This window comes from Equus asinus, chromosome 4 (genome assembly GCF_041296235.1).
Source record: "Equus asinus isolate D_3611 breed Donkey chromosome 4, EquAss-T2T_v2, whole genome shotgun sequence".
In the NCBI taxonomy this organism is placed as follows: Eukaryota; Metazoa; Chordata; class Mammalia; order Perissodactyla; family Equidae; genus Equus; species Equus asinus.
This window is the reverse complement of record NC_091793.1, coordinates 115,728,965-115,742,577: the sequence shown is the minus strand read 5'-3', so window position 1 is coordinate 115,742,577 and position 13,613 is coordinate 115,728,965. Positions and strand designations below refer to the sequence as shown.

The 13,613-nt window shown below is 34.2% G+C and overlaps 1 protein-coding gene across 2 annotated transcripts in view; it reads right to left on the bottom strand.

The window, feature by feature from the left end:
* AGPS (alkylglycerone phosphate synthase) overlaps positions 1–13,613 on the bottom strand; it is a 139,433-nt gene that overhangs the window by 100,170 nt on the left and 25,650 nt on the right. For both annotated transcript variants that reach the window (XM_014834063.3, XM_070508160.1), the window contains exon 2: positions 10,687–10,776. In XM_014834063.3, coding sequence (XP_014689549.3) covers positions 10,687–10,776 — 90 coding nt within the window. The remainder of the gene's footprint in view (positions 1–10,686; positions 10,777–13,613) is intronic.

The window sequence follows — 13,613 nt, the reverse complement described above, 5'->3', positions numbered from 1 at the left end:
AAGGCAGTATAGGCAGACCAAAAGCAGGCAAAAACAAGGGTAAGGCAGTGTGCCACACTTGGAAAAGGAAACAGCACTACATGAGTTTTCAGTTTTGTTTTTTTAAACAGGTTTTGGCCTGAAGTAAAGCCCCAGTTGGTACCACAAAAGAAACAAAAAAGCAGAAAATCTGTCTTCCTGGCTTGAAGAACCAGAGGACAGTGTTTGCAGCGAACAGCACACGTGGAACGAGTACATGGAAATCAAGAAAAGGAGAGAGTCAGAGAAGGTCTGTATAAACAGCCCAAATGTCTGGCTGATCTTGAATTACACGTGTATGAAGCAGACTCTAAGCAGCCCAGCTAAGCTCAAAACAACTGAGCAGATAACTCAGCTGCTCACCAGCACAGAGGGAGAGAAGCGGGAGTTAGGTCAGTCAAGGTAACTGATGTTAAGGGGGAAAAAATCTCTTCAGAAGAATATAAGAGAGTCTAGAGTCTCTACAACATATCATTAACAATGTCCAAGATACACTCCAGAATTACTAGACATGAACAAACAAGAAAGTGTGATCCATAATCAAGGGGAAGGGCAATTAATAGGGACTGACCCCAAGATGATCCAAGATACTAGAAATAGCATGCAAGGATTTTAAAGCAGCTAAAACTATGTGAGAGAACAAAAGGGAAAAATATGTTCCCAGGAAATAACAGAAAAGTAATCTCAGCAGAGAAATAGAAATTATAAAAAGAACAAAACAAAAATTCTACAATTAAAACTCCAAAATAAAAATTGATTGGAGGAAGTTAAGAGCAGATTGGAGGTGTCAGTGAATTTATAGACAGAGCAATAAAACATAGAATCTGAAGAACAGAGAAAAGAGATTGAAAAAATAAATACAGTTTCAGGGACTTATGGAATAACAGCAAGACTAACATACATATAAATGGAGTCCCAAAAAGGAGAGAAAAAAGGGAAAGGGAATAAAAAAAGTATTTGAAGAAACAATGGCTGAAAATTTCCAAATTTGATGAAAAGCATAAATTTACAAATTCAAGAAGTTTAGAGAACTCTAAGAAAATAAACACAAAGAAGGCACATCACAGTCAAACTGCAATTAAAAAGAAAGAGAAAAAGAAACGGGGAGAGGAAATCTTAAAAGCATCTAGAGAAAAATGACACATTACATACAATGTAACAACAATAAAAATTATGACTGACTTCTCACCAGAAACAATGAAGTCCAGGAAACAACTGAACAACTTGTTTTTGTCTTTTTTTCAAGATTGGCACCTGAGCTAACATCTGTTGCCAGTCGTCTTTTTTTTGTCTCCTTCTTCTTCTTCTCCTCCCCAAAGCTCCCCCCAAGTACATGGCTCTATATTCTAGTTGTAGGTCCATCTGGTTGTGTTGTGGGGGACGCTGCCTCAGCATGGCCTGATGAGTGGTGCTAGGTCCGCACCCAGGATCCAAACCAGCGAAACCATGGGCCACAGAAGTGGAGTGCATGAACTTAACCACTCCGCCATGGGGCTGGCCCCTGAACAATATTTTTAAAGTGCTTGAAAGGAAAAGAAAGTCAACTCAGAATTCTCTATCTGGTGAAAATATCCTTCAAAAATGAAAATGAAATAAAGACATTGTCAGATGAAAACTAAGAGAACTTGGTGCCTGTAGATCTACACCACAAGAAATGCTAAAGGAATTTCTATTGGCTGAAGGGAAATACAATGCTAAACATAAACTGAAATCGTCAAGATAGAATAAATAATACCAGGGCCGGCCCCATGGCCAAGTGGTTAAGTTCGCGCGCTGTGCTTCAGCAGCCCAGGGTTTCACTGGTTCAAATCCTGGGCGAGGATATGACGCTGCTTGTCAAGCCATGCTGAGACGGCATCCCACATGCCACAACTAGAAGGACCCACAACTAAAAATACATAACTATGTACCAGGGGGCTGTGGGAGAAAAAGGAAAAATAAAATCTTTAAAAAAAAAATTAAAAAAAAAAAGAATAAATAATACCAGAAAGAATATGTGGATAAACATAAACGATTATTTTTTCTTAATTTCTTTAAAATATATATGACTGTTTTAAAAAAGTATAACATTGCATCATGGAGTCTACGATGTAACAACTCTAAAAAGAACAAGGACTAGTAAATAAAACCGCAGATTTACAAGGTTCTTAGATTTTACATGAAGTGGTACAATAAATTTAAAACTAAAAAGAGCAAAATAGAGCAGATATAGTGTGAAAAAAACTAGATTTGCTACTCAGATTTTGTTTCCTACATCTTCTATCCAAATCCCTATTAAATAGTTTATATGAAACATTATTTCATATAACAAGAAATCCTAAATTTTATATATATGAGAAAATTGATGCAGAAAACTCAAGTGCTTGGAGACTCAACTTTTCAGTTTTGAAAATACTTCTCAGAGGTGGCAAAATATTAAATAGCAATGAGTGCCAGAAATAAGGAGATAAAGTAAGTACCCTACCCTAGATTAGTGTAGTTAAGAAGGCTGATATGCAAACAATAATAATCCAATGTGTTATACTAGCAGTAATATACTAGCACTCTGAAAAGACCAAAACAAATTTTAAAATGCATATTTTAAAACAGTACTTTAAAATTTTTTATTTAAATAAATACCTTGCATTATAATGTGCTAGACATTCTTCCAAGTGTTTTATGCATATTAACTTAAAATAATGTTATGAAGTTGGTACCATTCTCCTCATTTTATAGATGAAGAAGCTAAGCACAGAGAAGTTAAATAACTTAAGAAGTTAAGTAACTTACTCAAGGTCACAGAACTAGTAATTTACAAAACCAGGATATGAACCAGGTAATAAATAAAGCTTCAGTCTGTGCTCTTAACCACTATATGATGTCGCTTAGTCTGATTCTTCCCCTACCACCATTCCAAATGAGATTATTCTTCTAAAATTCTTTATGAATGATATTTATAAAATCACAGTAGTGGGGCTGGCCCGGTGGCACAGTGGTTAAGTTCAGACGTTCCACTTCGGCAGCCCAGGGTTCACTAGTTCGGATCCAAGGTGGCGACATGGCACCACTTGGCAAGCCATGCTGTGGCAGGCGTCCCACGTATAAAGTAGAGGAAGACGGGCACGGATCTTAGCTCAGGGCCAGTCTCCCTCAGCAAAAAGAGGAGGATTGGCAGCAGATGTTAGCTCAGGGCTAAACTTCCTCAAAAAAAAAAAAAAAATCACAGTAGCTATATTTAGTGATTTTTTTCACTATAATGTTCTTGCAACTTCTCTATTCCCCCCCCTAAAAAAAGATGATGGGACAGCCAAATAAAACCACTATGTTACATTATAGCTATTTTATTTTTGTTTGATTTTATAAATATTTTATTACAAAAAATTAATGTATATATAAAGAAGTGTATAGCTGAATGAAATTTTACAACTAAACCTCTCAAGTAATCAGCATCCAGATCCAGAAATAGAACATTACCAGCACGCCAAAAATAACACTCCCTAGGCCCCTTTCCAAGCACTACCTCCTTTCCCCACACCAAAGGAACCACTGTCCTGACTGTTAACATCACAGGATAATTGTGACTGTTTCTGAACCTTAAATAAATGAAATCATACAAAATTTACTCTTTTGTGTCTGCCTTCTTTTGCTCAATATTATGTTTGTGAGATTCATCTGCGTTGTTACATGCAGTTGCAGTTCATTCATTCCACAGCTTAGTTCCATTGTCCAAGTACACAAAATTTCTTTATCCACTATATTGTTGGCAGACAATGGAGTTGTTTACAGTTTTAGGTGCATGCAGGGACATTGCTTAACTTGTTTCCTGAAGAACATATCACATGTTTCTGATGGGTATATAACCAGGTATAATTCCTAGGCCATAGGCTAGGCATTTGTTCAGCTTTAGTAGACGCTATTAGATAGTTTTCAAACATGTTTACTGCTAGCGATTGTTCCACATCCTCCCCACACTTGTTGTTGTAGTTTTTTTTTTTTAAAGATTGTCCCTGAGCTAACATCTAGTTGCCAATCTTTTTCTTCTTCTTCTTCTTCTCCCCAAAGCCGCCCAGTACATAGTTGTACATTCCAGTTGTAGGTCCTTCTAGTTCTGCTATGTGGGACACCACCTCAGCATGGCCTGACAAGCAGTGCTAAGTCCACGCCCAGGATCTGAACTGGCGAAACCCTGGGCCACCAAAGCGAAGTGGGCGAACTAACCACTTGGCCATGGGGCCAGCCCCTGTAGTTCTTTTTACTGTGAGACATTCTACTGTTAATCTCTTTCACTGATTTCCTATGTGATTGAGCTTCTATTTATATATCTACTGGATTATTACTGTTTTCTTATTGATGTATAAAACTTCTTCATATATTCTGGAATCAAGGATGTATATACTAAATATTTTCTCTTACTCTGTAATTCGTCTTTTCACTCTGTTAAAGTCTCTTGATGAAAGAAAGTTCTATATGTTAATATTGCCTAATTGATTTTTCCTTTATAGTTAACGGTTTTTGTTCTCTGCTTTTTTGCCTACCTCAAATTCAGAAAGAAATTCTCTATGTTCTTCTAGCAGTTTTACAGTTTTAACTTATATATTTAGGTCTCTAATCTATCTGGACTTGATCTCTGTATTTGTTATGAAGCAAGGTCAAATTTAATTTTTTTCCGAGACAGTAGTTTAAGTCCTCCTATAGTTATTTTCACTTCTTTTGTTTTCTAAGTATACGTGTTTAAAAGGAGAAAAGAAGAGATACTCCAGCAGTCGCTATTTATTCTAGATCAAAGAACAATTAAACTAATACTGAAAACAAATCAGAATAGACTATAAATTGTTCTTAACATCTATGTTGTGCAAGCTATTTAAAATGTACAAAGTGTAATGCTTTTGTTCAAGATTATTTCCCACTCATTTCATCAAAGCGTGAATAACTGCAAAAGTTTTTAGCGACTAGCCTCCAAAGATTACTTTGATTTCACAGAGATGGCCAAAAAAAAGCCAGTGTGGGGGCCAGCCTGGTGGCTAGTGGTTAAATTTGCATGTTCCATTTCAGCGGGCCAGGGTTTTCCAGTTCAGATCCCGGGGGCAGACCTACACATCACTCATTAAGCCATGTTGTAGCAGCATCCCACATACAAAATAGAGGAAGACTGGCAACAGATGTTAGCTCAGAGCCAATCTTCCTCACCAAAAAAAAAAGCCAGTGGGTAAAGTCTGCACCAAAATTAAATTTAAATTTGTAATATGCAGAATTCATTATTAAAAGAGCGGATGTTGGGCCCTACCCAAAGGAATTTTTTTATTGGAAGTGACAAAAAGCACTCATTTTGTCATGTAATTTTAACAGTCACCCAGAATGGGCTGAGTGGATGTTACTCCTTATGTTAACTTCATATTAGACAACAAAAATACTATCTAAAATTCTCCAACCAATCTTTACATAAAGGTCAGCAAAAGAAAACTAACAGTAGAAAGGCAAAAAAAGAACAAATGTTTTAATCAAACAAGTTCCTTTTTTATATTTAAAACATCACAAGTGCTAAAATCAAACTGAAATGGTACATTTAAGGTATTACATAAAATTATCCTTTTCATAAATCTAAAGAAATTGAAATGAAAGAAATTATGGCCCTCATAGCTAAAACAACTAAAGACAGTCATTCAGCATATAAAATTTCTTCATTTTACCTGAGGTAAAAGTATAGACTCTGAGAAGTTGGTTATAATACACATGCTACTATGCGTTAGTAATGTCCTACAAAAAGACCAATTTGGAACTATTAGGTTTTAATGCTGGGCTCTTATATTTTAACTGCAAATTACTTTAGGTCTCTGTAAAATATAATAGACTCGTGATATTCATGACAGAATCAAATTTAGAACTTTGTGGATCCCTGAGTTGACAAATAACATTACCTATAAAATAAAAAGGTGACCATCTTCAAGATACTTGAACCAACAGATGCAGAGTCCATGTTACTCTCATGTATAAAATTTAAAACTACATTCTGCCACTAAGATAAAGCCAGTACATCTCACATCTGAATGCACATATTTCAGACTAGGAAGAAATGTCTTGCTTGGCAGAACCTTGGATTGAAAACTTTGCTCCATTATCTACAGTTCCAGCACCAAACTTACACAGTTCAAAAAGAGTTCCATGTCAGAATGTAAGCTTTTCAGCTCTACTTTTTCTTGCATCCAATGCCCTGGGATTTGAAAAACAAGGAAGCCTGATTTAAAAATCATAAAGCCTAGCATACGGCCAAGGGCTCCAAAAATCTCATAAAATATCATGAAGTAAAAGTGATACCTTTGAAGTCAAAGAAGTAAATGAACAGAAAAGAAACATTATAAGAAAAGTTAAAGGAATTAGAGATATTTAACTTCAGAAACAGCTACAGAATGACTTGATTATTACAGTAAAATGATTTGGATTTACATTCAAAACTATAAACAAGCATTTATTTAACATTCATAAGACTGTACTAAGCACTGTAGGACATACAGAATTGGTATGACAATATGACTTTTGTTCTTAAGAAAACTTACAACTCTAGTTAGTCAAAGCTGCAAAGACATTTAATTTGTAGGGTGAACATATGAGCAGGAAACATGCAACTTTTACCAGAAATGTGATGAGGAAAGCCAAGAACCTATAACAATTGTTGAAACAGGGTGACAACTGAATGGATCTTTACCATGACTGAAGAATTTGTTCGAGAACTTTAAGAAACGGTTTTTGTTGTAAAATACCACCTTTCCTTAGGACTGAAGTAGATTATATGGTGGAAGGTATAGTACCAGAACAAGCTTTCAAGACCAATGAAATCACTCTATATGGAAAGAAAACTCTGTGGACATACATATCCAAGAAGGAAGTGCAGGTCAGGATCTACAGTGACTAAAGATAAAGTGACTCTCACTCTGGGGCAGTGCACAGAGGCAGCAAAATATTAGTAGAAGCAACCATCTATCCTCAGAGTGAGTTCCACAGTTGCAATAAAACTTTAATGAAAAATTATGCCACTGAAAACATAAAGTACAACAAACCCAAACAAATTCTCTCCATTTAAACACTAACTTGTGCTTTGTAAGCACCAATGAATGTGTAATACCTTTAAAGTCAAAGAACAATGACATTTTTCAAAAGTTTTAGTTTACAGAAATCTATAGCACTAGCTCTGAAATACCTGCCTTCTCTGTTTAAACCCAGGAGGACTCAATTCATCTATATCTAGAAAGAATAAGAATGGCAAGATTATAAACCTAGGGATTTATAAACTGACAAATTACATATCTGTTCAAAAGACAGAGTATGTTCAGGACAAAACTTCTGATTTTCCCCTAAGATCTGTAATAGCATATAATAATTGCTTCTAATTTAATGGCTAAGTTTAAAATGTCAAAGTTACCCTCTCAAAAATATATATAATCAACATTTGCTTATAAAAATTTCCCACCTTGTCAATGTTCTTTGCATGAGAATTAAGGGAACCTCCATGAATTTTCATTGAAAGTTACTCTGAGTTTCTGATACCTAAAGATTTCCCTTTCTTTCTTTCCAGCTCTGTTATATTTCTTTCTTGTGGTATTTTATCTACGTTTTCTATGTGGTTATAGAGAGCAAAGGGTTTGTATTTGTTCAGTCCTCTACAACGCAAGAATAGAAAATCTTTACAAAGAATTTCAAAAACTGCCCTTACAATCTAATATTATTAACGCAAAAGGGTGAATTAATACTGTTCAGCCAAATTAGTATTTTCTTGTACTCATCCTTTCTAGTCACAAATTCCATTTTCTCTTTTAGGAATATCACAACTTTCTTATGCTTCTGCCCACCGTCTTTCACTGGAACAACAGGAATTTTTGTCACAGGATAACTTTTTACAATGAGTAACTACTGTGCTGCTGTATATAGTGTAGAAATGTAAAGTCCTCCCAGAGTTTGGAGAGAGAACAAGATCAATACAACGGATGAGTATGGTAACCTTTAGAAGTACCTCAAGCACAGTATAATAGAAACAGCCCAAGAATGAAGCTTAAAAACACTTAAGTTTTTAACCCCAATTTCCCAGTGAGCAGGTACCTCGAGGAAGCTATTTAACCTCTCTCATTCTCAATCTCCTGATTATTTTTAAGAAAATATTACTACCCAGCTAGGGGTTATTTTAAGATAACTCAGTAGGCACTCAATAACTATTATTACCTTAAGTAATATTTGTAAATGTTTTCTGATAAAAATCAGAGAAACCTACTAACTCAACTGTTGTCCCTAGGAAACTAGACTAGATATAGAGAAAACTATGATCGAATTCAATCCTATTTATTATCTTGTCTGTGATAAGGTAATGGTGCTTCTGGAAGTACGAAAATGGGAACTGAATATTATTTAGTCATTTGGTTTTAGTTCTTAAGTAGTTTATTAGCACATATTTAATGCTAGCGCATCTAAGTTACATTTCTGTGTTTAGAGAATTGCCCTCTGGATGAGTCTCCATGGGAAGCAAAGGCTACCTTCCACTAAATCAAATGTGCCCAACATCCACTTTCTTGGTTTTCCTTGCAGGCTCTGCCAGTCAGATGTGCCCCCATTCTCTTCCCACTTTCCCCACTGGGCTTAGACTCTAGAGGCAACGATGCAAAAAAATGAGGCCTTTAAGGAATCCATTCCGTTAAGAGTGGCAGCAGCAGCAATCTTCCAATGTCTAACACCAGCAGATAAATTCTCTGGTTCTATTACAATCTCGATAAAAACCTCTCTCAAGACCACTGAATCCCCTTTGCTCTGAATTTATGCTCTCCAAACCACACCTGAATTATAAATTTTGTTTTCTACATATCTTAATATCAGGAAGCGCATTAACAAGTGTACTATACACTGAAAAAGGAATAATCTAACCATAAATGAATACACAGGGGTTCTAATTTCTTTAAGTGAGTATCTTATGAGTGTGGCATGTGGAGGACCCCTATAACCTGATCCTCTCCGGGAAAACCAACACATCAGTGCCAGAACACCCAAGAACCAGATTCTGAACCCATGAGACCACTAAGGTATAATCAGTTGTGATAAATTCTGTGACTAATCATTCATTCCACACACATACATTTCTAACATAAACCACTACCCAGCCTATAGTACTCTAGAGAAGACAGCAGGTGTCTCATACTTTCAATGGCACTGTGCTAAAGTACAAGCGACTATTTGCCCTCTCCCATAAAAGAAAGATGCTGTAGAGAGAAACGAAGATAGTATCTGAGAGGAGAGGAAGTTGGTTTCTAAGTTCAGAAGATGCACTTTTTCCCCCGGAAGATTTTGTAAAGCCAATCTCTACATAGATAAGTTTCTACGGTATTAAACATTATTCTATTTGAAACATAAAACACTTAACATTTAGAACACTGGGTAAATTTAATTTTCTCCAGAATTTCCTTCTACTTGAATTTCATGATTTCTCAACTAAGCCTCCACCAACATGCTGTCTAGCCACACTTAAGGATGGGAATGAGAAGGCAGATAATATTTATTTTTCCTATTAAAAAGCAAACATCAAATGCACATCTTCACATCTTCATTAAAATTAGTTCCTAATTACGACTCCTGAGGTTTTGTTTCAGGTAGAGCATACATTAATCAGAAAAATGGAATGATTATGTTGCAAAGAACAAGAATTTCTCTAAAAGAATAAGACTTTTCTTGCTGCTATTTCAATATATTGACATACCATAAAGTTTAAAAGATATTAACCTAAGCATATTAAAGCCCAATAGATATTAAGTCAAAGTGCAATACTGGAACATAATCATAATATATCTGATCCAATTTTTTACCTAGTCTCAATTTTTAATTTAGTTTTTGGAGCCAGCATTCAAATATTACATAGTGTACTCACTGTCCATTCAAAAGTCATATCAAAATTCAATAGACAAACACCAGCTTTGGCAGGGTCAGTGTTGCTTAAACTCAACTAAGAACTCATTTTACAATTCTGTCCGCATCTGGAACAGCAACAATACAAACTATCTTTAGAATTCTCATCAACACATTACCAAAAACATTTCAGGAATGTGAAAGCTATCACAAATGACTGATCTTTCTTCATCACATCTTCCTTAATATATCTCAGAAAACTCATTTTAAAAATACTATTTATAGTCACACAGACCTAAAATTGTTCACCTTCCATAATAACCCACGCCAAATGTAAATTCTCAGTCTTAAAAATGGAGTTACTTTGAATGAGAGAGTGGCATGGGGATTGGGTGGTGGGGTGACTATAGACCTTTTAGGATCCTGCTTCAAACAAATTACCTATAAAACACCATTTTTGAAACAAATGGGAAAATGTGAATGTGGACTGCATAATCAGATACTATAAAATTTCTGTAATTTTAGGGAGTACGATAATGGTATCATATGATTTGTTACATTAAGTCTTTAGTTTTTAAAGGATACATATGTAAATTTTAGAAGTGACACAACAATGTCAGAATCTAAAATACTACAGAAAAAAAAGCAATTATGGTAAAATGCTGATAACAAATAGAAGGAGGAGTCATTATATTATCCTCTCTATTTTTATGTGTATCTATTATTTAACATGTTACGTTTGTTACTTATGTTTAAGATATTTCATAGAAAGAAAGAGAAAAAAAGGAATGAAAGAAAAAAATAAACCAGAGTTACCTTTTCCCACTCAACTCAATCTGGCCTTTCTTATTGAAGAAGAACTTGGAATCATTATATCCCCATCCATTCCATTTCATAATTTCTTGCCTAATAAGAAGAAAAAAATAAATAAATAAGACCTATGTTAAACATCTCAAAACTGAACAGTGTATCATTTACTAACATTCACAATCATTTAAAAGACCTTATCCCACTAATATTATATTAGTTTAAACAAAATAAATACATATCAAAATGTCTGTATCAATATTTCTAAAGCAGCACCTGCTTCACAAAGGGCTACAACCACTAAATTTAATGCATTCAAAGGAAAAAGGAAGAAGAACAAAGGAGAAAAACATGCTTAAAGTATGAATGTTTTATTTTGTACATGTTATTGAGTTTACATTGTAAGATGGCCTTAAAAACTATGCAATTAAAATAAATTCACTTGAATAGGAAACAAATTTTTGTATATATCAGAAAAAAATCACAATTATTAATCTTCTGCTATGATGAAAAAGACCAATTTATAAAAGAGGTTCACTAGTAATGACTCTAGTAATAGTAGATACTTTTAATATAGTAGATTAAAAATCTGAGTACTCAGTTTACAAACATTCTAAATCCTTTAACTTCCATGTAACTACTAATCTCTACCTTGACCTACATATTAACATTAGCATAATAATGACTACAACAGTTTTCAGTATTCCAAAACAATATGCTATTTTTAATTTCCAAAACACCAGTATTTCATAGTCCTAAAAGTCATTTTCATCAAAATCAATGACTCACTCAAACAATTTTGCACATTACACAAGAACAGATAGGTTTGGGTCCATGCAGAACACAATAAGCAAACACATCTAAGTGTCGTGTCAGCATTTATTACGTGTTTTAGCGTGGTGTCCTAAAATATCTGTGATATTCTATCTAAATAAAGTGATGGTGAATCTTCTTAGTGAAAATTCAATTATTCAGTTTATGACGAATACACTTAAAAGAAAAAAGGTTATTTACTGTATTAAAATTTGAAAATACATCACAAGAAAAAAATTTGTAACTATGTGTGGTGATCGATGTTAACCAGACTTATTGTGGTGATCATTTCACAATATATACAAATAGCAAATCATTATGTTGTACATCAAACTAATATAATGTTACATGTCAATTATATCTAAATTTTTTTATTTCAAAATAAACAAAGATATACTGAGAAAGCATTCTAATTCTCCATAATTCTCAAAGAAGAAGAAAATGACAATTGACAAGCAAATTTTTTCATTACAATCATAACTCTTCATCCAGTTCTAAGGCTTTTTCAAATAAGTAGAATACTAATACAATACAACTGAACCAAATACAGGTCATTAATTGTGTACTGAACTCTCCATCTATACACAAAATTAAGAAAAAGAAACTAGGAATACTCTCTTTAAAATTAGTTTGCTATCAATAAAAACTGCTCAAAAAATATCTCAAGAGTATCAATCCAGAGACTGGATTTGTAGATGAGCCTGTTATAAACTATTATCCAATATTTTCTTCTGATTTCACATTCCTACCTCACTGCAGAGGGAGGTTTTGGAAGAAAGCTTTTGGAAAAATCTCTATAGAAAAACGTCATGAATAATGTCACCATTGACACATTTGTTTTCTTAAGATTACACTTTCTAAAAAAGATTAGGTAATGATACACTTTGCTTTTTTCATGATTATATTCTCTTCTCTTTTATGAAGTATAATTTACTTAATATTTTATTTTTATTATATTTCTATAATAATTTACATTAGAAGGATAACATGTACATTTTAATTAATATCTTTACTTAATGTTTTATAATATGTACATAAATTTTTGTATGTGAAATGCATTTTATTAGATAGTGAATTTAAACATTTGTCATGGAGTCTGTACTCTATAAAATAGTCGTTTGGTGTTACACAAAATAAATGTAAAAAACACCAATATCTTGGTATTACTACCACTAGGTACTGGGAGATTATTTCAGTACAGATGTTGAACTTGGCATTTTTACACAGCTTAACAATGAGAATCATTTTCCTTAAAATTATGCCTAGAATTTTGAAAAATTATTCCCAGGTGGCCTCAAAGTAAAAAGCTAAATCTCATTATATGTATTTACTTTTAGCACTTTGTGAGAAAAATGAGTCAAGGTAAGCAGAAAATATCTACCACTGTATACTAAAAAATGGTGAGATTTACAAATTAAAGAATCTTTGGCCTTAAATTCTCAGTTGAGTAATATCCCAAAAACTTCCAGGTTTTCAAGTGCAGACTAAGGTAACTTTTTCTCTTTTCATCTCAATCATAAAGTTCTGCCTATGATATGGGCCTTACCATATTTACACCAGCTTTTGGAGCCTTGACAGAATTGAAATGTAGGCATTTGGACTGCATTTGTGTCCCCACAAAAGTATCATGTTGCTTAAATGGCATATAATTAAAATCTAGGTTACTCCAAAACCAATCTTCAAGTACTCCTTCAAGCCTTAACAAAAAATGTAGGCAGGGGCCACCCCATTGCCAAATGGTTAAGCTCGCGCGTTCCACTTCGGTGGACATGGCTCCGCTCATCAGGCCACGCTGAGGCAGCATCCCACATGCCACAACTAGAGGGACCCACAGCTGGAATATACAACTATGTACCAGGGGGATTTGGGGAGGAAAAGAAAAAAAAAAAGAATTGGCAACAGTTGTTAGCTCAGGTATCAATCTTTAAAAAAAAGTAGGCAAATTTCCTAGGCTTCTGATTTTAAACTCTTATACACGTATAGCCTCTAAAATTACTAATATATTCTATGAGAGTAAACACAACTATGTGATTACATTAAACTTTAACATAACTTCTTGTATAGAAAATAAGAGTAATGAGTACACTGAAGAGTAAGAGTACACTGTAGGGCCTTAGAGCACT